Below are 27,764 nucleotides of genomic sequence, written 5' to 3'. Positions count from 1 at the left end.
GTAAAGACTAAGGTTTTTCCTCCCTGCTGCCGGTCTGGTCCCACCGCCGCGCCAGTCCCAAATAATGCACAGAGACTCTGTATTTGATATAATGCTGTTGGCCAAGTACTAGTTTCTTATCAGCTAGCTCTGTCTTAAGTATTAACCCATATCTACATATTTCCATGTGCTTTCATCTTACCGGGGAATAGGCTGACATTGTGCTCTCCCCATCTCTCAATCTTGACTCCTCCTTACTTCTTGTCTCCTAGTCCCTCCTATCTTCCTTTCTTATTGGCCAACAGTGCTTTATTCATTAACCAGTATGAGAAACATATATACAGAATGCCATCTCCCATCAATTCCTTTATACTGGCTTTTCATTAGGTAGAGTGGCCTTAGCCACAGATGGGTTAGCAGTGGCCACCTGTTTTCACATAGGCCAAATATGAAGGTTCATTTTCATTATCAATTTGATGAGATATGAAGCCACCTAGAAAATACACTGAGGATGTTTCCAGAAGTGTTTGACTAAGGTGGTAAGATTCAACCTGACTATAGGCAACACTATAGGGATCCAGACTGAATAGGAAAGAAAAATCAAGCTAAGCATCAGCATTCATCTCTGTTTCCTAAATATAAACATATTGTGACCAACCACCCTACACTCCTGCCATGCCTTCCCTGCCACTATACACTCTTAAACCATGAATCAAAAATAAACCCTTCTTTGCAGAACTGTCTCTTGTAAGGAACAAAGGAAAATACCTGACACCACAAGGAAAGGAATGTACATGCACATGTGTCAAAGACCTGTATTGAATATTCTCACCAGCATCTTCCCTGCATGTTGAATGACACTGTACCTTAGCCTAGGCTAGTATTTTTTTATGTTTCCCTTTTTTTCTCCTTAATCACCACTGTAAAGAGTATTACAGAATTTATTCAAAATTCCTACTGCTTTGCTCATTGATGCTGAGCCACAGAGCTTTTGTTGATCATACTGGTGTTAATGTAAGACATCTATTGAGGTGTTCATTCTTCACTTGTGAGGGAGCCAAGGTGGGAAGAGAAATGGGTAGTATACTACCTAAAGCAATTACCCAGAATAGATCATAGATGACAATAGGGACAGAACTCTGTGTGAAAGTGATATTTCAGCCAAGATGCAGTGAGCAACCTGGGACCAGCCATGTGTAGAACCTGGAGACAAGAACAAGTGACTCGGTGCTTGTATTATGTTGGCTTAGAGTGGAACTGGCAACTAGAGGAGTCAGTTGAGATAAAATGGAGCAGCTTCACAGGATTTCTTGCACTGTGATAGAATGATTACAGACCATTGCATTTTATTCTGCAACAGCAGTGAGGACCATATCTGGCTGAGAATCTCAAACATCTTTTTTACTTTAAAACTTAGTAAGAACATTGAGCAGTTACTTCCTATTTATTAGTCCTTATTCAGTGGCAACTTTGCAGGCCCCTTCTCTTGCATTTCAATAAAGTTAACATTAATTAACATTCATCTCTGTGCTTGGTTTGCTATGCATTCTGAAAAAAAAAAAAATCCTCAGCACACATTTCTTCTGTCTCCAAATATTCCTGTCATTGTGGGACTTTGAGACACACATTTCTAATGCTCTGCTCTAATTAATCAGTGTATTTCAGAGAAATAAGTTGTTTTGTTTTGAACACCCTACCCCAGCCTCTGGTGGTTCCTTCTGACACAGATCAATGGTCCTGATGATGCTGATATGGAGACAGCAAGCAGCAGAGTCAGTTTACATGAGACAGCTTCTCTGACTTGCTCCTGGCTTCTTCCTGTCTTGGAAACTATCAGCAACAGATGGACTATTCTTTGTTTAATTAAACATGTTTTTGGTTTGTGGTCAGTATCAGCAGACGTAAAATATCCCCAGGAACAAGCTTGACTTCAATGATTGTGGCTATATTACCTCACATTGCACAGATAAGAACAGAGACAAAGGGGGTAAGTTACTTTCACAAAGCACCCCACCCAGGAGATTGCAGAAATCTGATTCAAACTCTCACACTCTGGTTTCTCTCCATGCCCAAGTTTTTTCCAGAACCCTCTGCTTAGACCCAAGATCAAAAACAAATAATAATAATAATAATAATAATAATAACAACAACAACAACTTCCTAATAGAAAAGTTTGTGAGACTTTTCATCCTGTGAAAGTTGGGCAGTCCTGAATAGAAGATTTGATTTTTGACATATGGCTTCTTTCAAGAACCACCAGAGGACTAAGGGATCAAGTCATCTTCAGGTGGTGAGGGGGAGCCAAGGAAGTTCGAACAGAAGCCAGGGAGGAATAAGAAGAGGGGGCACAAGCATCCAATTCCTGGTAAATAAACACCTTTGCGACTCACTGTGCATATGTTATGTATGATACTTTGTTTATCCTGCCATCCTCTCAACTTGTTTAACTGTGTTTCCTGCACTAACATAGGTGTATCCAAAGCCTGCTGTGAACCGGTCTTACCTACTGGTATTATGTAGTCACTTAGGAACTTCTGTTTCTCTCCTTGAATCAAGGAAGCCTGTGTTTTGAATTAACCAGTTCTAGGCTTAGTCTTTCATTTAGCATAATCTTGAAAGCAGGATGCAAAGAAAGAAACTGGAAAGAGAAGGGAGGAAGTGGAAAGCTTCCTCTTACGAAAAGTCTTGGTCATGTGAAATTCAGATACTGACCTGGTTTGATGGTTGGTTTTATGACTGAATTAAGAAACAGCTAGGTATCAGTTGAGTATGCCTTTGGATGTGCCTGTAAGAGCATTTCCATCTTACCGGAAAGAGGAGTTGGCATTCTGTCTTTCAATCCACCATCTTTAATCTCCTCCCTTCTACTGCCTCTCTCCTCCTGGTCTCCTAATCCCATCTTGCTTTGCTATTGGCCAACAGTGCTTTATTCATTTAATTAACCAATAAGAGAAACATATTTACAGAATTACATCTCCCTTTTTTTTTTAATCTTTTGAGATTTGACAGCTGTTCTTAAAAAAAATTTCAGTACCTGTGCAAACAGTCTTCCATGTGCCTTAAGCACACACTAAAAATAGCTCTACCCCATCTGCAGGGCAAAATACATAATTTCATGAACTGGGATCAACATGTAAAATAAAAAATAAAGAAAGAAAGAAAAGAAAACTACAAAGAAAAACAAAACAAAAACAAAATGATAATATACCTCTCAAGTGTAAACAATATAGACATGGTATACAGTATTTACAAAATATAAAATATAATACAGGCTTCTTGTGTGTGACTTAAGCTCATCTCCTGCCATATGCTGCAACAAGGCATGTTTCCACTACTGTATCTGTTTCCTTTTAGAGACCAAGGAATTGGGGGGAAAAAAATCTATGTTTAACATACACATTGAAAACTAAAAACTAATTCTGAACTTTGAGGAGTGTTTTCAAGTGCACTGCCATGAGCTCCCTGCTGTTGCTGGGATTTTCAGCAGTGCCTTCCATCCAGCTACTCAGAGGCTTTGGAAGAACACTATGGGAAGGTGGGTCGCTAAACTTAGCTCTGGCATAATTTTTCTCTTGGCACTTCTGTTGGAAATTCGGATTTCTTCAAATGGTTACTTTTAATGTTCTCAGTATTATTAAAGGGCTTTTATTTTTTTCCTGGCTTCTGCATTCTATCAGGGAAGCGGAGTCCTGCCAAAAGGCACTTTCTTTCCTTTGGGCAAAGTTGATCTTGGTGAGTGGCAAGTTATATTTGTTTTTCTGTTTATCTGTGGTTGTTCACACACGTGTGTATACCATGTACAAGCTGGCAGTAGGGAAGGGCAATTTTCTCTGATTTTTCCATCTTTGATTTTAAAACCTTCATGAGCAAGGGGGTTGTCTGAGTAGCAGGGCTGTAGCCGCTGGGCCCTGTTCCTCTTGCACAGCAATAGGCCTGTCCTCCAGGCTAGGCCAGTGCTGCTGGAAGTAGTGGAAGCAGTTGGCTCAAACCTTATGCTGGACATTTCTCTAGAGTCAGGTGCCCTCCATTATGTTCTCTCTTTCTCTCTCTCTCATCTATTCAACCCCGACTCAATCTTCCCAGTCCCACATGTTCTCTTTCTTCCCATTCTCCTTCTTCTAACTCTCTCTCCACTCATTGACCTCCACTCCCAACTTGCTCAGGAGATCTTGTTTCCTTCCCCTTCTATGAGGGACCTTGTATGAATCTCTTAGACTCCTCCTTGTATCCTAGTTTCTCTGGTGGTATGAATTATAGGCTGGTGATCCTTTGCTCTGTATCTAAAATCCATATATGATTGAGTACATACCATGTTCCTTTTTTTGCGACAGGGTTACCTCAGTCAGGATTGTAGGATGGTTTCTTCAACTTCCATCCATTTGCATATGAATTTCAAGATTCCATTGTGCCCTCTATTATGGTATCTCTCTCTTTTTTTCTCTCTTGTCTATTTGTCCCCCGATTCAATCTTCCTAGTCCCACATGTTCTCCATGTCTCCTCTTCTCCCGTTCTCCTAACTCCCTCTCCACCCATCCTGCTTTGTTCTTTTATCTCCTGAAAACAACATGTGCACTCTGTACTCTCCAGTCAAGGAGTTACCTACTGGCAGAAATTCCTGTTCTTTCTAGTTTTCCCTTCCTGCCATAATTCCCATACCTTTTAGTTATTAATTTTCCCTCACAATTTCATTCTGTATGTCCAACTCCCTCCATGTCTCATTAGTGTCACCCCTACCCCTCAATTATCTCCTACTTCCTGTCTCCTGTCTATACCTCCTGTTGACCATTCAGCTCTTTATTAAACCAGTTACAGCAATATATCTTAACACAATGTACAAATATTCTACGTGTGTGTGTGTGTGTGTGTGTGTTTGTGTGTGTGTGTGTGTGTGTATATGTGTGTGTGAATTTTACTCTTTCTTAAAATGTATATTTAAGGAACAATTTCTATGGTGTGGTGGAACTGGCTTGCATCCTCTGGTAGGGAGAGGGAAATCATGTGTTTTTCTTCCCATGTCAATGATACCACATTGCTCAAATGAGCCAAAGCTTGGAGTATTTACGCTGAGTGAACTGGCAAGCACTACCAGTTTTCTTCGGACAGCTATATGCTACCACAAGAGAACAAACACATCAGTTTTCTGGTGCTGGTGGGAGAATTAATAATTTCCTCATTTTTAATCAGTGTTGAAACCAAAAAAGAAAAAACAAACAAACAAATAAACCAGAGAAGTCCCATGGCTTCCAATGGCTGTGGAGCTCAGGTCTCTGTGGAAGAGTGAAGAAGCATTGGCTTTGGAGTAAGGCAGGCCCACACTGATCTACTTGTTTTCAAAGTTTAAATTAGACAGGTGTCTGAGTTAGCCTCTTAGTTTTCCCTCTAGCAAAATAAGGATGACATTTGTCTTCAGAAGATTTTGGAGCATCAAGAAAAATGCTATTCAAAAAAGCCAGTATGCTTGAAGGAGATCGGCAATCAGTGTAATTAACCTTGTGACTCATAAATATACATTTCTGTATCACTCTACTCTTCCCTTTATTTCAAACTTCCTCTGCCCAAAACCTTCTGTTAATGGTATCCTCCAAACATGAACTACTAGAATAAGTCAAATGTGTAAGAGTCAATATGTATTTCTGATTGCGAGGAGGAATCATATATATATGACTCCTTCTGGGAATCATGTGTGTGTGTGTGTGTGTGTATGTATTTTAGATATATATATCTAGATAATATTTTTTGCTGCCTGGACAGTGGCCCTTCTGCTAAGTTAATCATCATGAATGGGATTGCTTTGGGGACCCAAATGTGTGGTCTCTTGTTCTGAATTTGGTTTTTTCTGCCCACCTGAACTGAGTTGTTATTAGATCACTGGCTATAAATCACTCAGCTAAGTCAAAATACATGTTCCTTGTTGTTTCCCACTTTTACAAACCAAGAGCATATTCAATAGAAAACTGCTCTACACTCTGCCCCATTTGCTCAAGTCCATCTCTATAAAAACTCACCAGGAAAACGTGATGAGAAGGAAACAATAGACTCTGGTTAATAGTTTCTTATAAACACAAAGTTTTGTTTTGTTTTGTTTTGTTTTGACATTTGTGTTAAAGACCCAACATGAGCATTGCCTTCACATTGACTGATTATTATTGAGCCAAAGAAAACTTTTCTCAAGTCAGGAGCAATAAGGCAAGGCTGTGTGGCTGGTCAGTACTGTCAAATACTACATAAAGATGTACTCAAAAGGGATTGGAATGATGGCTCAGAGGTTAAGAACACTTGATCTTAAACAGGACTTGAGTTCCATTTCCAGCACACAGCACACACACAGCAGCTCACAACCTTCTGTAACTCAACTTTCAGGGAATCAGGTACCCTTCTCTGTTCTATATGGCTACCAAATGCTTCTTCACATACATAAAGACAAATACTCAAAAAAAAATTTAAAATAAAGAAATTTTAAGTAACTAAAACGAAAAGATCGGAGTAAAATTGTAGAAAAGCTATTGTATTTTTCCTGGGGTAAAAAAAAAAAGCAAATTGTGTGTACTGTGCAGGTGCCACATATCAGCTATACTAAGGGTTTCATGTTTCCAGGGTAAACACAGAAGAGAAACTAGTATGTGTGAGAAATATACAGCAGGATCGCTTGTTGTTATTACTATGATAATAGTTTGTAAATAGTATATAAATAATAGAAATTTATTATTTTAACCCAGTAGTATAACTATCACCACCAAATATCTCTAGAAAGCACTGAGCATTAAGGTAGGTGCTAACCCACCCTAATGCTCTTTCTTATGTAGTAGGAATGGTTTAGTGATGTGATAGTTTTATACTTGATCAGTATCTGTCAAAGCATGGCCCTGTATGGTGAATGTACTGCCTGGGATTTGGAAGGGAAATCTTATCCTTGCAGATGAACAGGCTGCCCCAGAGTGGCTAGTGTGTCTAGCCCCATCTCACTGCTCCTCTTGTTTTATCATATACTGTTGCCCAGGAGTCATACTACTTCTTCTGGATAAGCTACGAAAGATGAAATGGGAACAGATGTGGAGGCTGACAGCAGAGAGGGAACTCATGGGCATGCTATCTACCTCCTTGGCTGACCAGGTGAGTATTCAGTGGCAGAGATCCTTACACCTGAGTACCTTCCTGTTAATGCATATTCTGTTGTTACTACAGTAAACACTAAGAAAGGATTTTTTTTGTTACAATTTGGTTTTTTCTCAAATAAATTTTCAGTATATATGCCATGTTGGTGAACTAGCAATTCTGCCTCCGTTCTCCAAGTTCTGAGATTTACCTGAATGGGCCACCATGACTGGATTATGTGGTTCATTTTGGATCACAGTGTAGTAGGCTTTAACCCATATTTGCTTGATCATAGCATTATCAAGAACATGGAGGATCATATCTGCTCACCTCACTGTATAGACATCAAAGAAGATACTGGGTTCCCACAGTCCTCCCACATGTGTTCTCCAAATAACCTTAAAACTTTCCACTAAATCCTATCTATCAAAGGTTTAAGTACCTCCAGTGGGAATCCAGCACTTAGGACCAATAGTTTAGCACATGGATTTTTGGGAGAATATTGCAGACCTCAGACTACAGCAGACCTGGTCTGTTTCTTAACGATTCATGTTAATAAATGGATGGGTGTCAATTCATTGCTTTGTTCATATATTTAGTCAAAATACATTCACTGAACATTGTATACTAAGACATGTAGGAGGGTGACAGGTAAGTAAAGGGCCGGATTATTTTCCTTGTATACTTTATGTGTAATGATATTTTGCCTACATATAGGTCTTTGGACTTCATGTGTGCCTGGTGCCCATTGAGACCAAAAGAGAGGGTGTCAGATCCTTTAGAACTGAAGTTTACATATGCTTGTAAACCTTCATATGAGGGCTGGGGCTTAAACCCAACTCCTATGGAAGATCAGCCAGTGCTATTAACCACTGAGCCATGTCTTCAGTGGTACAAGTAATGTGTAAGTTAAAAACCATTACTGTGACCCTAATCCTGGTAGCCCTGAACTCAAGGGAATTGCATTTAAGCAGGAAAAACAAATGATAAGCAGTGTGAGAAGGCCCTCCAGCAAACTATTAACAAATATTCATTAAAATACATGTCTGACTTTGTCTAGAAGGCATGGACCTGTTTGACCTCAGAATTCTGGATCACTCATTTAGATTTCACTGTCTTGTGATGTTGCTGACAATCTTGAGGTGTGTAAGACACTCTGTCTAGGTTTTCATGTCTCCCTTTCCTTTGCATCCTGAGTTCATGCCTCATGATTCCTTTGCCAAATTTCCTACAAAGTTTTCAAATACAGAGGAAACAGGGAAGTCTGCAATTGTTTTTCTTTCTTTTTTTAAAGCATTATTATTCAGTATTTCCCAAGAAGCCAAAAACTGATCTCCCTTCCTAAGAAATGAGATACAGCATAATGAGTGAGTGAAAAATAAAGTAAAATAACTCAGGTGCTGTCTAGGACCTGAGAGGAAGTTGTCTACTGTCCTCATCATATTTCAAGTCTGATAACAGTGACCTGCCCCTGACCCCCCTCCGAAGCTAGCAATTGTCCCGTGAGGATAGTTTCTTCAGTCATCTTGTGTCATGAAAGCCTATAATTCACCTCTCAGCACCAAGTCAAATGGCTGGCTACTAAGTGGGGCTACATATTAAGTATGGAGCTTAACAAACCCTTCCTATACAAGTTGGAAGAGGAGTATGAAATAGTGAGTTGCACTCTGAATGCTGTGATCTGCAGAAATCCAAGGAGCATCCCTCATCAGGCCAAACAAAAGCCCCCAAAAAGCTATTAGAAATGAGTGTTTGTAGTTTGTCTTACCGTACATCTGGATGGGTTGAGCCACTTTTCATTACAGTAGTATTTCCTCCCCAGAAGGACAAGTCTAGCATGGGGCTCCAATCTAGGGTGGCACAAGGTGAGGAAAGGAGAATTGACTTATTTTATGATAGCCAGCATGGGAAAGACGTTCCCTCTCTGCCCTGTGTGACCTCTTTGGATGATGACCAGCTGGACTCACAGGTATTGAGTCAATCAGGAGGTTGTTCTATGACATTACCCTGTGCCTGCCCAGACATTTTCACTGTCCCCAATGGATGCAATTGTATGCTGGAGCAATCATAATCCCACAGCATGATCTTCGAGAGATGTTCTCCTGTTAGCTGAACCTGCCCACTTGCATGACTGTGCCCTTGGTTTTCATTCTACAGGATATTTTCAATGCTGTCATCAAACAAAATCCCTTCCTGGTGTATCAGCTCCCCTGCTTTTGGAACGTGCAGCTGTCAGACCACACTCGCTCTGAGCAGTGCTATAGAGATGTGTCTGATTTAAAGGTGGGTTAAGAGATGGGGTGTGTTTCATACCTTATTGTACTCCTCTGCTAAGCATAGGGAAGCTGGGTGCAAGGATTGGCAGGGAACATTTTTTTTTTTTTTTTTTTTTTTTTTTTTGGTGAGCCTATGGACATGTGATGGAAGATATGAGATCCCAGGAAAACAGAAAAAAACATGACTTCCCTCTCTGTTGGCTCTTTCCTTGCACACTCTTATTTGGCCTTCCCAGAAAGCATAAAGTCCCAGAGTAAAGAACCAGCTTGTGTGGTTTTTCCTCTTTTCATCTGCTGCCTTGTGCTTTGCTTCATTCCAGATACCCAAAAACATTGATTTAACTCAAGCGAAAACATTTGCAGAGAGGCCCACTATGTGCCAGGTACTACAGATGGGCTGTGAATAACCTTGTGCTTAAGTCCCATTTGTAGTAATGTAGAGAAATGTGGAAAAAAATGTGGAAGGAAACTGGTAGAAAGTAATACTGCAGGAGCCATGCCAGCTATAGAAGTATTGGGGCAAAGAAAGCAAGCACAATGTCTCATTCTCCCCTGCAAGATAGAGCAGGGGCAGAAAAGCTTTCCTTATGACTTTGTCAGTACCAACTACTGAAGAAACCCTGACTTTAAGAACAAACAGGGTAAGATATATTAGCTAGTGCTGTTCGTAGCATCACAAAACAAAATATCCTAATTGTGGCTGTACCTAGCAACTATGTGTTTAGCCTATGAATCTATACATTGGATGGGGTTTCACTCCTTTTCCCCGACTTAACCAAATACTGTGATTGGCTTTGGTTCAGAAGAATGATGCCTAGGATATCTAGATGTCCTCCAGGGTCCCTTGTATGATGTCATGAAGTCAAGCTGACATGTTCTCAGAGCAAGGCAGAGGTGGAATGGAAGCCCTTGTGTACAGAGGCAAATCCTGACTTGTTACTATTTGACTCACTGCCCAACATAGCCAAAAGTTAAAGTATCAAATCTTGCTTTCCTCCATCATTTTCTATTTTGTTTGTTGAGGTATGGTACATACTGAACCTGTAACTCACTAATTGGATAGACAGCTGGCTAGTGAATTCCCAGAAATCTTCCTATCGTCACCTCCCAGTATTGGTATTATAAGAACATATCACTATGCCTATGTTTTTATTTTTGTTTTCACATACATACATGGACACACACACACACACACACACACACACACACACGTGATTTGAATTCATTAAGGGTTTGGCAGGCTCAATATTTGCCTGTAATGTTAAATCTCAATAAAGAATTGCTAATGAAATTGTTTGCCAGATTTGAGACAATTATATATAACATCTGCTTTTTAGAAGACATAAACCTAACTAATGAAACCTAAAAGGTTGACAATAACATTAACCAAAAGTATTATCAAAAAAGTACCCAAAGGGAGCTATAATAACTGTACTGATATCAGATCAAACATTAGAGGAAGAGAGGACTAAAAATAAAACGTACCAGGAAACTACCAGCATCCCAAATCTGAATATATCTTGTGCTGTGACATATATGTTTCTAAATGTATGAGTGTGAAGAGTCTAAGTATATTTACAATTGTATAAATATTTTAATTTTTATTTATATCTTTCCATACCACCAAACTCATTAGAACTTTAGAGAAATAAATGAAATAAATGGGCAAGCCTATCATAGTGTAGTATTTTAATATCCTATTTTCAAACATGAAAAGATGAGTCAACAATAATAAAAATGTGGTAGATTTGATTGACAGTTAATATACTTGATTTATTGGATAAAGAGGCTTGTGTGGACAGTTAGAATATACATCCTTATCAACTTCACACCCAACATTTACCATACCATAACCATGTACTAGACCATAAAACAACTCTCAGTACATTTTAAGAAAATTTTAGCATAATGCAACAAAGTAACTTCTATTTGAAGCCTTTAAAAATAAGATGAAAGGCATCTAATTGATTAAAATTGAGAACCCTTTCTTATATTTCTCATGGTTCTCAATGGCAATTACAATTGAAACTGAGAACTACTTAGGGACTAAATAAAATTGAAAACAATCTATGTCTAAAAGCATATGGGAGGTCCAAGAAAGGCTTGCCAAGCCTGAGATGATAAACAGTGAACATAAGCAGGACATAAAGAAGAGATGAGAGCAGAAATTAATTAGGGAAATGTTTGATAAAGTCAGAAGGTCCTTGTTTAGAAAGAACCAATAAAATCAACAACATTTTGACAGTACTTGTCAGACAAAGTGAAGAGAACTCACCAGGCAATGGACAGCCAGCATGAATTCATATTCATTAATTCATTCTCCAGAAGTTTTGTGAGCTAAAGCATAGACAACAAAGATTAAAGTTACCAGCCTTGATCTAAGAACTTTCAAGTTAATAGAATTGTAGAAGATATCCAAATGTGATCAACATTATTTTAATAAATTTGAAAGCTTATGTTAAAGAAAAATCTCTTGGAATCTATAATATACCAAACCTGATTTCAGAAGTAAAATATCTAGATTACCTTCTATTCATTAAACGGTCACATGAGAATTGATGGATGTTATGAGTTTCGTATGTGGATACATATATCCATACTTTTGTGTTCATATATATTTGGATACATGTATATGCAGGTGCATGTAGAGGCCAGAGGTTACCATTTAGTGTTTTTGCTGCTTGTTGTTTATTGTATATACTGTGACTGTATCTCTAACTTGAACCTAGAGCTTACCAATGTATCTAGTTTAGATATCCAACTTGCTATGAATACCCTTATCTCTATCTCCTAAACTCTAGACTATAAACCCAACTGACATTTATGTGAATGCTAAGAACCTAGTTGAAGGTCCCACATTTACATAACAAGTGTTTGCCCACTAAACTGTTTTCCATTCCCTATAGTAATCCTTCCTAAAAGGACACAGCTCCCTAGTTGGCAAGTAGAAATAAGCTCTAGCAGTTGCATTTTTTATAAGAAAAAAAAATATTTTCAACTTTAAATAACATTTTCCAACGATGAGGAAAAGATTACTTTCTATTTCATTCTGCGAGTTCAGGTTATCCTTGATTCCCAAAATAGAGTTCTATGATGTGAAAATCACAAGCCAGTTTCAATTGTGAACATAGATGTAAAAAATCTTAAGTGAATTTTGGCAAACCAAATTTAGTCATATAAAAAATACATCGTGGCCAAGTTGGGATTATTACAGTAAGAAAAAGGTGATTTAACACCCAAAATTCACAACTGTCATCAGCTTATTAATGAAGTCAATGAGAAACACTGTGTAACCCAGATAGATACAAGAAAGTTATTTAATGAAGTCTCATTCATGTTATAAACTCTCACAAAATTGGTAACTATTAAAAACCTTGTACAAACACAATGGAGGCCAGAAGACAACAACCTCAGTTGATATTCACCTTGTTGTTTTTTTTTTAATTTATTTATTTTACATACCAAACACAGTTTCCCTCCTCTCCTCCCATTCCCTCTCCCAACCTCCTTTCTACCCACCCCTCATCCACTCCTCCTCCATCTCTATTTAGAAGGGATAAGGCCTCCCATGGAAGTCAACAAAGCATGGCATATCAAGTTGAGGCAGCACCAATCTTCCCCCTTTTATATGAGCATTGGGCTACGAATCTCACCATAGGGAGTAGGTTCCAAAGACCTACTCATGTGTCAAGTACAGGCCCTGGTCCCACTGCTAGAGGCTTCACAAAAGACCAAGCTATACAAACTGTCACCCAAAGAATGTGTAGTTAAATTTCAGTTCTATTAGAAACACAAGAAATGCAAATGCTCTAGCCAGCACAACACTCCTGCAAAGTCAGTATTCACTGTTTTTAACTGAGCTTTTAGTGTCAGAGCCTGGGACCTGGCAGCCTAAAGTTCAGCCACCCACCATTAATAGGACACTTAAAGAAATGGGAGATTATTTAATGTGGCCACATTGGGGAGAGGATCAAAAGGCCTAGTGACACTTTCAAAGTCCATCTTGGAGGTTTTGAAATGAAGTTAGAGATTATACATGGTTTAATATGCATACTCAAGGTGTGGCCTTTCCTATCATCATGTGTTGGGTTCCAGGTTCCTCTTCTTAGTAGAATGTCAGGCTATTGGAACTATGTGAACCACTGTTCAGGAGAACATGCCCCATCTGGCTGGCACTAGGCTCTCAGCCAAAGGGAAGGATACAGGGTCTCTTTGGAATATCTTGGTTTCTACCACAATAATTATTGTATATTGGGGTAAATATCTCACATCTTCCTGCAATAAGCTTCTTGGCCTTGGCCATTTTGTCTACCCTGGGTGACACCACAAAATGCTGACACCTTCCTTCAGAAAATTCCAAATAGGAAAAGTGTTTTCATGGCAGTAACAAAAGTGCCCAAGAATTTGGGGCCAAGTAATTCTATAGATTTTGACAACAGTTTTAATTCTTACCAGCTCACTGACTTGAATAAATCACTTGCCATTCCCCAGGTTCAATTATATTCTCTGTAAAATAGAAGCCATTATTTTTTGTTCATTCTTAGCCACCACCACCCCCCCCCAAGTGTTCAGAGAAGTACACTTTTGTTACCTCCTCCATCTTCTATGTTTCAGAGCCTTCACTTTATCTTTGAAGATTGAAGACTTAGCCTTACCTGACTTAATTTATAAGAGAAAGGGTGAACCCAAAAGAGCACCTTCTCCAACTCCCCATGTTTTTTTGACAGGTACACAAACTCAGGAAACCAGTAAAGGAGCTGGAGAGAGTTTACTGGACTTTGTCTCAGTCCTCAGGACATCTGGGACAATTACAGAATAAGGTGCTGGTCAGAGATGGCCAAGTAGATAGAAGCATTTACTTCACAAGCTCAAAGAACTTTCCATCCACAACCCCACCGGGAAGAAAGAGAGAACAGACTTCAACTTGTTGTGCCCCAACATCATGATGATGCTGTTTGATAAGCATCCTTACATAAATAATAGTTTTTTAAAAAAAAAATAGTAGAAGGGGCTCATGCAGTCATAAATGTGATCCTCAACTCTGTTTTTCCTCAACCTCTGTCCTCCTCTAGTTAGCCCCAAACCATCCTTTCTCTCTTTCTTTCATGCCCTATATAAACCTGCCCCTGCCCTGTTTGTGCCCATATGAGAAAGAATGGAAATAAAAACACAAATGAGAATTAGTAAAGTTGATACTGGGTGGATAAGATACCACAGCACATGCAATAGTAGTGGGGTCCCCTGTACAGCATGTACTGACATTTTCACAGCAAGCCAGCTGACAAAGCTTCATCTTTACAGGATGAACACAGATTTCCAGTTAAATTAGATAGGAATCATACTCTAAAAATGACCTCAGTTATAGCCAGCAAGAAGACTCTTATGAAATTAAGGACTATACAGAGTAATTTATTATACCTATCCCGCCAGGTAAATATGACAAAACTGATATTTAAGCTCTCCTCTTTTCTGGCCTCAGAACCAGAGTTCTTTCCTCTAATACAGGGTTGGATTTTTGCCTAAACATAGTTTCTAAAACAAAACATTGAGTTATTAGAGGGCAAAGCCCTAGATTCATTCCAGCATCACAGAAACTCAACATGGTGGCACACCTATAATTCTAGCACATGAAAGGTGGAAAAAGGAGAATAAGAAGTTCAGAGTATATAGTGGTGGGATCTAAGGTATCATTTTAAAATAGTAAAGAAAAATTCCCCCATTAATTAGGAGACAGTGGGACTGGAGACCTATCTCAAAGGACCTAAGTTCAATTCCCAGTACGCACATGGCAGGTCACAACCATCTATAATTCCAGTTTCTGTGGAATCTGATGCCCACTTCTGGTTCTGTGAGCACTGTACACAGGGTGTGCAGCCACCCATGCAGGAAAAACATCCATACACATAAAATAAAATGTATTAAAAAGCAGACGATGATCTTCTTACAGGATGATTCTATAAGACTGCTCACTGAACCATCTTTGAAATAAATTAATTTCAAGGACTACCTCACAAAGAGACAATTCAGCCAACATTGTCTCCCTGAAAGAACATTTTCATTTTAAGTAGCAGACACCGAGTATGAATTATAGATCATGATCCAGTCACAGATTGGTAACTGAGTGCATCAGAAAGAAAAACATGAATACAAAAAATAAGAAACACCAAAAGGAATACTGACATCTACATGAGAGAACACAATATTTTCCTAATGGATGTGCCTAGCATCTATATAAGAAAGTAGCCCATAAGTCAGTTTGAAAACATGTTATAATACTTAGACATCAGCTTCCACATCTTTTGAGGAAAATGAGGCACCAGTGTATCTTAGCATATACCACCACCAGACAGTCAGCAATGAAAAATGAGGCAGGAACATCCAGAGAAAATGTAATAAGAATGGTAAGTGTTAAGACTTACTCAAAAGGGTTAATATAGATTGAGGGAGAAAAGCTTAGCTGGTTCAAGAGAGTATATCTCCAATCTGGATTTAACACCTGACCTGACCTTTTTTGTTTCTGGCCAGCTCCTGGTTAATGCCATTGTGTGACCTTAGTGTGGGGTTTCAGGTATTTTATGATCTAGGCATTACAAGGCTGAAACCAGTGCATTTAAGGAGGCCTTCCAAGTAAATATGAGGTGTTAGTGCCTTTTCAAGTAGCTTGCTTTGGTTCTTTGATGTTTTACTGTGCCTGGAGCCTGGGACTCTCTCATACATGGCTGGCCAGGCTGTGTGGCCATCACTGATGTGTGTGTCTGTGTGTGTGTCCACATACACATATGCACATGCTTGTAGAGGCCACCTGTTCATCTCTGATGTCATTCCATAAGTGTCATCTACCTTTTAGCACTTTTAAAAATACAGGGTTACTCATTGCCTTGAGGCTTGCTCATTGGGCCAAACAACAAGCTTCATCTGTCTTGGCTTCCTCATTTTTCAAAGTAAAAACACACATCACCATGTTCAGTTTTTCTTATGTGGGTTCTAAGGATCAAACTCAAATTATCCTGCTATACAGTCTATCATTGAATTCATTACCCTATGTCTCCTTTTCTAGGCAAATAGGAAAACAATCATTATTTTGCAAAACTGTTGTAAAATTCAGAGAACATGCAGTGCAGTTGTAACAGAGCTTGGGGCCTTACAGAAAACCTGCTGGTCTTACCAGTTAGAAATACTTTTTAAAATTCAGTGTTGAAATAATTTTCAGGCAGCTGAGAGAAATGTCAACACATTTCTTTCCATTCATTTGCCTCAACTCTCATTTCACATATAGAGAAAGAAGGACCCAAAGAGAAGAAGGGGCACACTGAAAAGGAAAAGGACAAGTTGATGGCATAGCTGGAACAAATGTCTGAATTTGATGTCATAACTCCAGCAACATGCTGAAGTGGCACACAAAGCAGACAAAGTAAACTCTGTTCTTTGACTCTCAACTCCCATCCGTTCCTCACTTTGGTAACTGCTGGAGCCTAACTCTTTGGATTCTGTTGACATAAGCTCTCTGTCTTGGCTTTGGTACACACAGCTGGTAGAACTCAGAAGCAGTTTTCCTAGAAATGTCAGCAATGTTCCTGGAGATACTGTGGTACACCTAAGAAATGTGCCCTACTCCAGCATTTTTAGGAGGGGATATGCAAACAGTGTGAAGAGCTGTTGATGAGGTTCTTTTAAAATGGAGGCTGCTGGGGTTGGAGAGAGAAGACAGAATTCAAAGAACTCTGTGTGACCTGTTGTCTTCTAAAGCCCTGCACTGAGAAACCTCATTGCCATTTGGCAGCTGTGCTCTATCTATTTCAGCACAGAGTGATTGGTTGCCAACTTCATTGTGGGACAGGTACAATAGAAGCCAGTGTTGGACATAAATCACCACATAAATGCAGGCTCCCTGTAGAAGAATGGAGTTAAAATAGAGAAGTACAATATTTGGTGATTGGAAACTGAAATTCTAGTTCCAAGGGTCTGCACTAGGAAAGGTGTGGTTCTATACCTTAGGGGCTTCAGGAAACAAGCAAGTTGGGCAAGGGGTAGTCTACAAGATCTCCCTTCTGGAAATCAGTGTAACTCAACTGGCTTTTGGTTTAGAGTTAATCGATGAACAGGGGAGAATACCCAAGGGCAGAAACCCTTGTTTGTTTTTCTAGCTGTACCTGAAGATTAGCAGTGACATATCCAGTGAAGCAGTTGGAGCTCCAAACTGCCCTCAACCAGAGCTTCAAAAGTAGGCATGCTTATCAAACATCTGCAAATAATAGATCACTGGAAAACTCCTTTCAACTGCTTCTTCAACATATATTTATCTGCTTTCAACATAAAAAGTAAATTTTCATATTAATGAAGTAGATGTGCTTGCTCATTTTTACATATGGATTTAAATTGTGGCTGAATATTTGATTGTGCAGGACACAGGGCATTTTGATGTTTTTCATAACTGGTGGTTATTTTTGCTTTCTGTTTCTCAGTGCTGAGAGCACTATTGCACATAAATGTTCAGTATCCAAAGGAAGAAATATATGTAAATCCATTCCAGTCACTAGTGGAAATTTTATTCTAATCCCAAGACAAAGTTCAAACTTGTTTATGATGCTTCAGTCAGGAACTCAAACACCAATTTTTTATGTATCTTAAAATTTTTAAGAATCTTATATATGCACACTGTATTTATATCATTTACCCTCTCCTTCCCCCATTCAACTTTTCTCATGTCCACTCCACTCCCTCTCAAATTTGTGCGTGTGTATGTGTGTGTGTTTGTGTGTGTATGTAGCATTTTATAATATACATGTATATTAACTTGATATTTACATGCTGAAGAATGCAATAGGAAAATATTTTTTAATCTTTGTCTGCAGTTATTAAGTCACTGTTTCTATGACAACAGAAATCTTTGTGTGTTTAAATGCCCTTCCCGGATAGTGAGATCAACAACTAACTTATCCATGGAGCCCTCATCTAATACCTGTTGGGAACAGAAGCAAACACCCATACCTAAACACTGAGTCGAACTAGAATCCAGATGCAGACAGAGAGGACAAGAACAGGTTGCAGAAACACATAGAAACAGCTGACCTGAACAAGGGGGAGCTAATGGGCCCTCAGACTGATAGCTGGGAATCCATCCAGCATGGGACTGACTCAGGCCACCCTGAATATAGGTCTGAGCCAGAAGGACTGAGCAGTCTAAGGGACCTCAGACAGATGTATTCCTGGTGCACAAAAGGACCTTGCAGACACATCCCCCATGGAGGGATAACTGCATTAAGGGATAACTGCCTAGAGACAGGAGAGAAGTCCTAGTCCCTACTTCAAATGACCTGTCAGATCTACATGACCCCACCTGGATGGCATTGCCCTACATGTGGAATTGGGGTGGGGGAATGGGAGGGGAGGGTGGTCAGGGTGCATGTGAGGGGGCAGAGAGAATAAAAGGGAGGGAGAGGGAATTGGGATCGGCATGTAAAATAATAAATTAAATAAAAATAAATAAATAAATAAAACGTACCACAAGGGGATAATGGCATATAGTAATATTGAATCTTTTATAAACTTTAAAATCACTGTCACTACATAGTGATTGTGCCCATTGCCTTCAGCTACCTTGCAGCATACTTGCCTGTCTGTGATGAAAGAGTGGAAGAGAAAGTGTGTGTGTGTGTGTGTGTGTGTGTGTGTGTGTGTGTTTACCAACCCATGCCCAGTCTACTTAGAGTTGGTATACCCTGGATTGTTGCTGTGTTCTATCCTGTCTCTCTGTCTCACTGCATCTGTCTCTCTCTCTCACTCCCTCCCTCCCTCCCTTCCTCCCTCCCTCCCTCTCTCCCTCCCTCCCAGAAAAGGGCATCAGATTGTCTGTGACTGGTGTTACAGACAGTTCTGAGCCACTCAGATTCTGTGCACTAGCAACCATTGTTCTTAACCACTGAGCCATATCAGAAGCCCCATATTTTATTTTCTTTTAATTTGTTCAGTAGTTTCATATGTGGGTAGAAGATAATCTGGTCATGCTCAATGTCCCCATCATCTTCCACAGACACCAACAGCATTCCTTTCCACTATCATGTCTTTTTGTTATTATGTTCTGACCCCTTTATTTTAACCAATGCCACCTTTATTTTTGTTTTTTGTTTTTCAAAAATTCTTTAAATTATCATACTAAGTATTATAAGTCATTATGGTATTTTCAAATCAACCTATGTGTTATTAGCTTCCCCTCCCCAATCTCATCCAGCCCCTACTTCTCCCAATCCATTCTTTCCTTTTATAACCTCCTCCCCTGGTCTCTTTTTCATGGCCCATCTGTACTTTTGCCCACCCCATCACCTATTTTTACCATTTCTTCATCTCCCTACATTTTAGGTTTTACCAACATTTATACACACACACACACACACACACACACACACACACACACACACGCATGCATGCATGCATATGTGTACATTGCATGCTAGGAAGTGTATATAAAAGATTGTGCTGTTTTTTGGTTTGGATCCTTTTCTTTTAAAAAGCAGTATAATACTGCCATGTGACAGAATTCACCTGGAGGGGTTTTTATTAAAGGAAAAGGAATGAAAAAAGGGGGAAGGGGAGAAGGGAGACTGTCCTCTAGGGACAGGAGCAACAGGAGAGAAAGCAGAGGAAGAGAGAGGGGTGCAAACAGAGAGGGAATATATTTAATATGCATAGGAGATGTGGCTGCAGCTGAGGACATATCCTGTCAACCACAACAGCAAGCTTGTATATTTATAAATGCCTGAATGCTAACATTATTCCCTTTTTATGTATTGTAAAAAGGTGAGGAGTTAGAATGGGGTAGCAGGTTAGGCAGGGATGAGGACTCCGTGTTCTCAAGACTACTTTATATGGACCTGGGGAACATCATTCATCTTTGGGGGACCTGGGAAAGCTGGGATCTGACCATGTCCTGGAGTAGCTGGCTGTTTCACTCCACTGTGCAGGCTCTGTGGAACTGCCAGGTGACTCCTGGACCTGGCAAAATGCTAGTCGAGGTGGATCCAAGTGGACTCCTGAGGGCTTGAAGCAACCATCTGGACATGTTTCATAGTCTTACACCTCCAGCTCCATGACCATTAGCTGGTAGTCTTGCAACAATAGCTGATTAGGAATGTTCAGTGGGTCTCAAAAAGAAAAAAAAAATCAAACAAACAAACATCCCAATGGAAGCAAGGAGGTATAGATGATGACATAGTTTCCATGAGTGAGACAGAGAAGTAAGACCCAAGTCAATTCCTAGAATCCCAGGAATTCAGAGAGGTTCAAATTTCAGAAAAGGGCAAGCTACCATCTTGAAAAGGGTCGGAGCCAAGGGCCTTGGGCATGAGAAAGACACAGAAAGTAAGTAGAATACTGCTCCCCAGTAATCTGGATTGGTCAGAGGCACGTAGTGAGGCTGCCAGTCAACAAGAAAGCAGATTTGTTTCAGGTGGGAGAGAAGATCTGTTGAGGGTCAAGCAGGTGGGCAGGGTCCCTGTGTGAACTGATTTAACTTTTGGTTGGCCCTGCCACTAAGCAAATATGCTGCATGCAACAGAGTTAATGTAAGAGGTTTATTGGGGGAGGGGGGAGAGGAAGAGTGAAAGGCTGATACTTCTTCCATCTTATTCCATGCTGAGGCTTGGTCTTGCTTGGTATCTTCTATAGACACTGGGCATGCGACCAGTAATGGGGACAGCCATCATGGAGCCAGCCCTTCTCTGGTTCTGCTGTCCTTCATCATGTTAACTTCTCCAGAGCCCATCCTCCATATCTCCTTCAGCCCCACTGTTGACATCTGCTGACACCTTTACCCATCAATAACTCTACCCTTATAGGACCTCTGCCTTTTCTGGGCCCCATATCCAGCTCAAAGACAGCAAAGTGCTGTGGTTAGTCAAGTAAGTATCCTCTGATATGGAATGCAAGGTGCCAGGTGTGAGACCATGGAAAAACAAAATTTTCTGGAGCCTCCCTTCCCTTCATAAACAGGGGTACTATGCATAGTGATGCCATATTGGACTTTTGTTATTAAAAATTGATTCAAATTATTCACTTATAGTAGTCATGACATAATAGTTTGAACTATTTGTAAGAATAAGTACCAATAAATATTAATAATCAAGTACTTAGAATAATTTAGTTCATATTATACTCTAAATATTCACTTAATTTTCTCGGTCCACCCCTTTTTGTCTTCTCAAGCAAATCAGAAAAATGTGTGCCCAATATCTAATTTCTCATTGGGAAATTACAACAGTGACCCCAGGTTTGATTTTGTCTGCTCATCTTACCAGGCACATCTTTACACACAGTGATGGCAGTCATTTTGCTGTCTCTTCAGAATCTGTAGTGGCCAGGTCTGAGTTTCAAATGTTGGCTTCTCAGGTATAGAAGCTGTGTTTCTTCCATTGAGCATGACCTTCTCCATATGGCTTCCTTGAGCCCATCTCTCCCAGGAACCATATTCCTCTCCTCTGAGCCCCAAATTAGGCATCTTCCATCATGGTTCTATTGAATATTTCAGAGCTATGTCTTTTCTATGCTTTTCCCTCCACTATGCCTTCCCACCTATTGGTGGGACATGACAATATTCTGTTGGCAACTGCCAGGGTCATGTGCCTTAGGACATCTCTCAATCTGGCAGATTGCTAAAGGAGCCAACATTTTTGTGAGTGTTTACCCAAGGCCAGATTTAATATGTTTACTTTTCATAGCAGTTCTATGAGTCTGTCACTCAGTCTTGGCTGAAGTCAGAGACCATACTAATTATTTAAACAGGAAATGTGACATTTAGAAGTGGTAACCAGGCATAATGTATAGACTTGGCCCTGAGATAAAACTTAAGTCAGAAATTACAAGGGATGACTAACAGTGCAGTGTTTGAAGAGCAGAAAGGAGAGGTTGAGAGAATTCAAACTCATACCTTTGAGGTCACCAATGTCAGAGGCAGCTGCTCTAGACAGAGAATCAGGCACTGTGAAGCTTATTATGAGTGTTGGGAAATCTATGACATGGATTTTTGAAGGGAGGAAAGTACCAATGGTGGTGGGAGGAGGCCAAGTGATGTTCTCAGTACCAGGAACCCCCAGAGAGAAGCCATGTCTCCCCTGCTCATGCCCCAAGTGTCCTTCTCCTGGACTGACTACATCCCCAAGTAGGTTCTGGTCAGAGTCCCAGCCTCTGCATTGCAGAGCTGGAGGATTCCGGAGATGAAAGCCTAATAACAGTGCACAAGAACTGTGAATGTTCCTGTGACACAGAGAATAATGGAACTTCTCCATAATTTAATGACAGCTTATGAAAGAGGCAAGATTTGATCCATCACCAGCACTGGTTCCCTACCACTCTGCCAAAATGTGGAATGAATGAGTGGATGAATGAACTGCAGACCCATGATCATATCTCACCTTGTCCCAAGCCATGAAGTTCCATGTTATGTGGCTTTTGTAATCTGCCAGTCTCTTTGTTGCCCTTCAGGTCATCCACTGGAACTCCCCCAAGAAGCTACATGTGAAGAACAAACATGTGGAATTCTTCCGCAACCTCTACCTTACTTTCTTAGAGTATGATGGCAACCTCCTACGGCGGGAGCTGTTTGGCTGCCCCAGTGAGGCAGATGTCAACAGTGAAAATGTGAGTGTTCCATAGCTAGTAGGAGAGATTGGCCACATTCTCAATTGTCTGTTTTTGGTCCTTTTTGAGTTCTACAGTCAGCTTAGGGCTGGACCCTGAGGAATAAGCCACCTTACCTGCAATGGAATCCATGGCCCATTGGGGCAGTGATCAGATATCTGGTCACTTCCTGTGTATCAATATGGACTTGAAAGGAGACATTAGCTCACCTGAATGGGTCAGAGTGAATTTCCAGGGAGAAGCAACCATCAGATTTGCATTGTTTGCCTCATGGCCAGGAAATTACCAAGCTTGTGTTGCAGGATTCATTGGGTGGAACCTAGGCTGTCATAGAAGGAGACTTCAAGGATAAAATAGGTTCAGGCAATGTAATAGCTAGTACTATCAACTTGACAAAATCAAGAGTCACTTGGGAGATGGGCCTTGCAACATGCCTGTGGGGAATTATCTTGCTCTGAGATAAGAAGACTCACCCTCTATGTGGGGTGCCATTCCCAAGGTAAGGGATCCTGAACTCTATAAGAGTGAGGAAATAAATCTGAGCACTCCCATGAGTTCATTGCTCTCTTTTGACTGCTTGAAGGCAAATAGGTAGCTTATAACAATGTTACATGAGCACCTTTTCCCAAAAGCAAATTGCACTCATGGTCACAATGTCTTTAAAATTGGGAGGTAGAGTGGCAGAATGCTTGCCTAGCATCTAGGAGATCCTGGGTTCCAATCCCAGCATCACGACAAAAATGGAAATAGCTGACTTGATTCTTTGCCTTTTCTTCTACAAACAAAAGCCTCAGGCTTTTTGCTAATTGTGTGTGTCATGCTGGTACCTGGGAAAGATGAGGAGGCCATGTCTTTTCCTTTTCTGTCTCCTCCAAATGTAGCCAGGGACTGCAGAGACAGCCCTCCTGAACAATCACTCAACATACTCGAATGTGGCCATGAAAGACTGAAAGTGGTTTCTAGGTTGGTCTCCTGAGTAAAAAAAAAAAAAAAGCCCAGGGTACCTGAAACTTATTGACTAATGTACACAACAAATCATATTGATTTGTTGTGAGCTAGTGAGTTTCTCTCCCTGTCTGTGTGCTTCAATAAAACTTAAATACTTCATGGTAACTACAAGGAAGGGGAGCATTAAATGAGATTTCAGGAGATAAATGTTGTACCTCAGGCTCTCTAAGCAAATCTATGGGGCAACGTGTGTGTGTGTGTGTGTGTGTGTGTGTGTGTGTGTGTGTGTGTGTGTTTTCTTGTGTAGGGTAGTGTTATACTCTGTATATCCTTCTCTGTTTCTCTCCAACTTCATTTTTGGAGCAGAATCTCTCACTAGACCTGGAGTTTCAGGGATCCACCTGTCTTGTCCCTCAGCAGTGTGGTTACAGATGGGCACCTTCATTTCTGTATTTTATTTAGGTGCTATGTATACAAACTAAGGTCTGTGTACTTGTGTGATAAACACTTTAGTCACATTTTCTCATATTTTAATCTGAGGGCAGCAGGACCCATCCTTACTATCTCATACACACAAGTAATGTGTATGAATTCCCTTTAAAGAGAAAGTAATTTGAAAGCATGAGCAATAGTCTTACTACTTACCCGCCAGTATTTTTTTTTTTCTGTTGCTCCAAGTCATGAGAAAGAAAGAAAGAAATTCTTCCTGCCCATAGGGCCTAGACCCTACTCCAAATGACTTGACAGATTTTGATGATCCCTCCTGGAAGGCCTCACCGTCCCTGGGGAGTGTGGGGGGGTGGAAGGGAATGATGGGGCGTATGGGAGAGAAGGTGGGAGAGGGAACTCGGATGATATGTAAAATAAGAAAAAATAACTTGCAAGTGTTACAGCTCTGCTCTGGTGACAGAGTGGAGGTGTTCCCTGGTGCAAGTGTTACAGCTCTGAAGGACATGTATCAGAAGCTGAATACCACAAAGTCACACCACATAACAAACTTCACATAAGAGATTTATTGGGAGGGTGGCTGCTTCTGCTCAGGTATGAAATAGTAGATAATTGAGCCGAAAACATGGGTTATATAGACTTTCTTGGAATGTATGGTGGTGGTGGCTTTCCCAGGTGTCCTGGGATTGTAGGGAGTATATGACCCGATCTTGGGGGCAAGCTCAGGGATTGGTGGGATTCTGTGGCCTGAACTCAAAACTCATGTATTGGTGGTTTTGCTTTTGTTTTGTTTGTTTGGTTGGTTGGTTGGTTGGTTTTTGTTTTTGTTTTCTTGGCCCTGATCTCTTGTTTGGGGTCAAATCAGGGGCAGTGTATTCTTTCCTTTGCCCTATTCTTATGGTAAAGTCAGGGTCAGGGTGTCCTTTTCATTGGCCCTGCTGTTCTTTCTTGGCCATTTAACCCTACACAATAAACATACCATTTCTACTCTTTTTTTCTTCCTCTCCAATTCCTCCCTTTCCTCTGTCCTACACTCTCTCAGATTCATCACCTCTTCTGTAATTATAACTGTGTGTGTGTGTGTGTGTGTGTGTGCTCGTAAGAGTGTTGCATACACAACCTTCTGTATCGCTCCAGTGTACATGTGTTGAGAGATGAGCACTTATATATGTTGTCATTATACAGATCTTGTTAATTCAACCATGTTGTTGAGATTTCATGATTACATACTTGCTGCAATTTAAACACCATAACAATTCACACTCTTGTATAAGTTGATGTACAGATTTTAAAAAAAAAAAAAAAAAAAAAAAAAAACAAGGACATTCTGGTCTTAGCTGAAGGCACCTTTAGCCATAGCTGGCAACACACTTCCACTGAACCCTCAGGCATGTCCAGCCATCTTTTCAGGAGCTCAAAGGTAAATCTAGACCATTGTCCTAGGAATGGGAAGGCAGAACAGAAGTGCGAAGTGCTTAAAGGGCCATTTTCCCTCAAGTTAAATTCTACCTGTGCCTCAGCTGGCTTCCCAAAGAAACAATTTAGCAAATGCATTTTTTTTTCCTCTGGAAAAATACATCTTTTGTTTCTATTACTCACTTGGTTGGAGCCCTGTTTTCTTCTGTGGCTAGACAACAGGGTACAAGTAACCTCCAGCCCAGTGTCTCCCTGGGAACATTGTAGAGTCCCTGGGTGAAGGAGACACTGTATTTATGTACCTGGTATGTTCCTCTTGAGACATCAGCCATATGGTCAGCAATAAACCAGCCAACACTAGAATTAGAAAAGATAAGTAATGCAATCATAATATCATTGTTTAACTTTATGGAACACTCTACAGTTTACAAAGCACACCTACATGCATTAGCTCATTTGGGAAAATTGCAGAGAATTGATTAACTACAGGAAGCAATAAAATCTATCTTTCAATCTATCACTCACAGAAAAATCTTGGTTAACTTTGTAATGTTTCCCTCTACTGATTTTCTAGTGGATTTCATTTGTTCGCTTTTGCTGAGATCTTATTATATATACCTTTCTTTTTTTTTAATTGCCTACTTTGATCAAGGCATATTATGTTTTCTAGCATCCCATTTGAAGCTCATATCCATTCTGGGAAATAAGTAATTGTCTAGTGCGAAGTCTTCCTGGCTGGAGGTCTGAATGGCAGCCTTGGTTTTCACCTTTGAATAGGAGATGTGTCTTAAGGGATCTAGAATGTAAGTCAGTGCACCCAGAAACATTAGCTTAACACAACACCTAGCTCTGAGCTGATGCTCTATCCATATCAGTATAAGTGTATTTGATGATGTTAAAGGTAATACTAATACTTAGTTGGCACCTGGGTGCCTTGGAGTCTCACAGGCAGATGTGTCTTAGTATACATGTGTGGCAGCCAGACAATAACACCTTCTAGGCTCTCTTCCATAAGCACAATGAAGGACATCACTTGGGATTCAGATGAATCACATACCACTTATACTGTGAATTTTATAAAAGAGGAGACATGGTCCAGAAATGCAAGCCAACCCTCCCTGCCAGAGCAATCTACACCTTGATAGTTCTGAGTGCACTCTTCTTGATACCAACATAGGCTTGTATATCTTACAAGGTGCTTGGTTTTAGGGGTTCTAATTTGAATGGGGTACAGCTCTTACCTTTAGAAACCATTCTATGGGTGCTTTAGCAAGTATCTCCTAGAGGCATTAATTTGATAAATCTTTATCCTTGGTCCATGTAAAGAGAAATGTAAACCTCATACATACCACTACCTCATCACTAATATCATTATCACATATTACTTATTTGAAAAACTCATCAAAGGAAGATGTTTGTTTCCACAAGTTCACATGGAAACCTCCTTGCATAATGCTCTCTTCTTTCCACAAAAGCAGAAGTCATGTGACTTTGTCAATACATTAAGGCCACAAAGCAAAATGAAGGGGAGAAAAAGTCAACCCTGCTCCTTTAAGGAGTTTGCAATTTTTTTCTTTCTGAATGGGAATCCGTTCAACTACAGTGTGGAAGAGAGAAGGAAGGAAGGCATTGGTTGATAAAAATTCCTCCTAGGAGGTAATAATGGTTTCTAGGCATAGTTTAGTTTAGATTAGTTTAATTTTTTTTTTTAATATTTTTGCCATTCAAAAATCAGGAAGAGGGGCTGGAGAGATGGCTTCAGTGATTAAGACGCTGAATAACCAGCAGTTTATTCCTGAGGACCTGAGTTCAATTACCACTTCCCACATGGTAGTTTACAGACTTCTGCAATTCCAATTCCAGGGGCATCCAATGCCCTCTCTTGGAATTGGAATTGCACCAAGCACGCATGTGATGCAAAGACATACATTTTGTAAAATGATTATACACATAAAAAACCGAAAGGACCAGACTGG

General features: G+C 40.1%; 1 protein-coding gene across 1 annotated transcript in view; it reads left to right on the top strand.

Annotated features, from left to right (window-relative positions):
- Positions 1-27,764, top strand: part of Large1 (LARGE xylosyl- and glucuronyltransferase 1) — a 311,517-nt gene that overhangs the window by 249,637 nt on the left and 34,116 nt on the right. The window contains exons 7-9 of the mRNA XM_051181466.1: positions 6,978-7,090; positions 9,230-9,355; positions 22,822-22,977. Of these exons, the coding sequence (XP_051037423.1) occupies positions 6,978-7,090; positions 9,230-9,355; positions 22,822-22,977 (395 nt within the window). The remainder of the gene's footprint in view (positions 1-6,977; positions 7,091-9,229; positions 9,356-22,821; positions 22,978-27,764) is intronic.

The sequence above is a fragment of the Phodopus roborovskii genome, unplaced genomic scaffold (genome assembly GCF_943737965.1).
Source record: "Phodopus roborovskii unplaced genomic scaffold, PHOROB, whole genome shotgun sequence".
In the NCBI taxonomy this organism is placed as follows: domain Eukaryota; kingdom Metazoa; phylum Chordata; class Mammalia; order Rodentia; family Cricetidae; genus Phodopus; species Phodopus roborovskii.
Note: the sequence above shows the minus strand (reverse complement) of the source record. Positions and strands in the feature narration are given on the sequence as shown.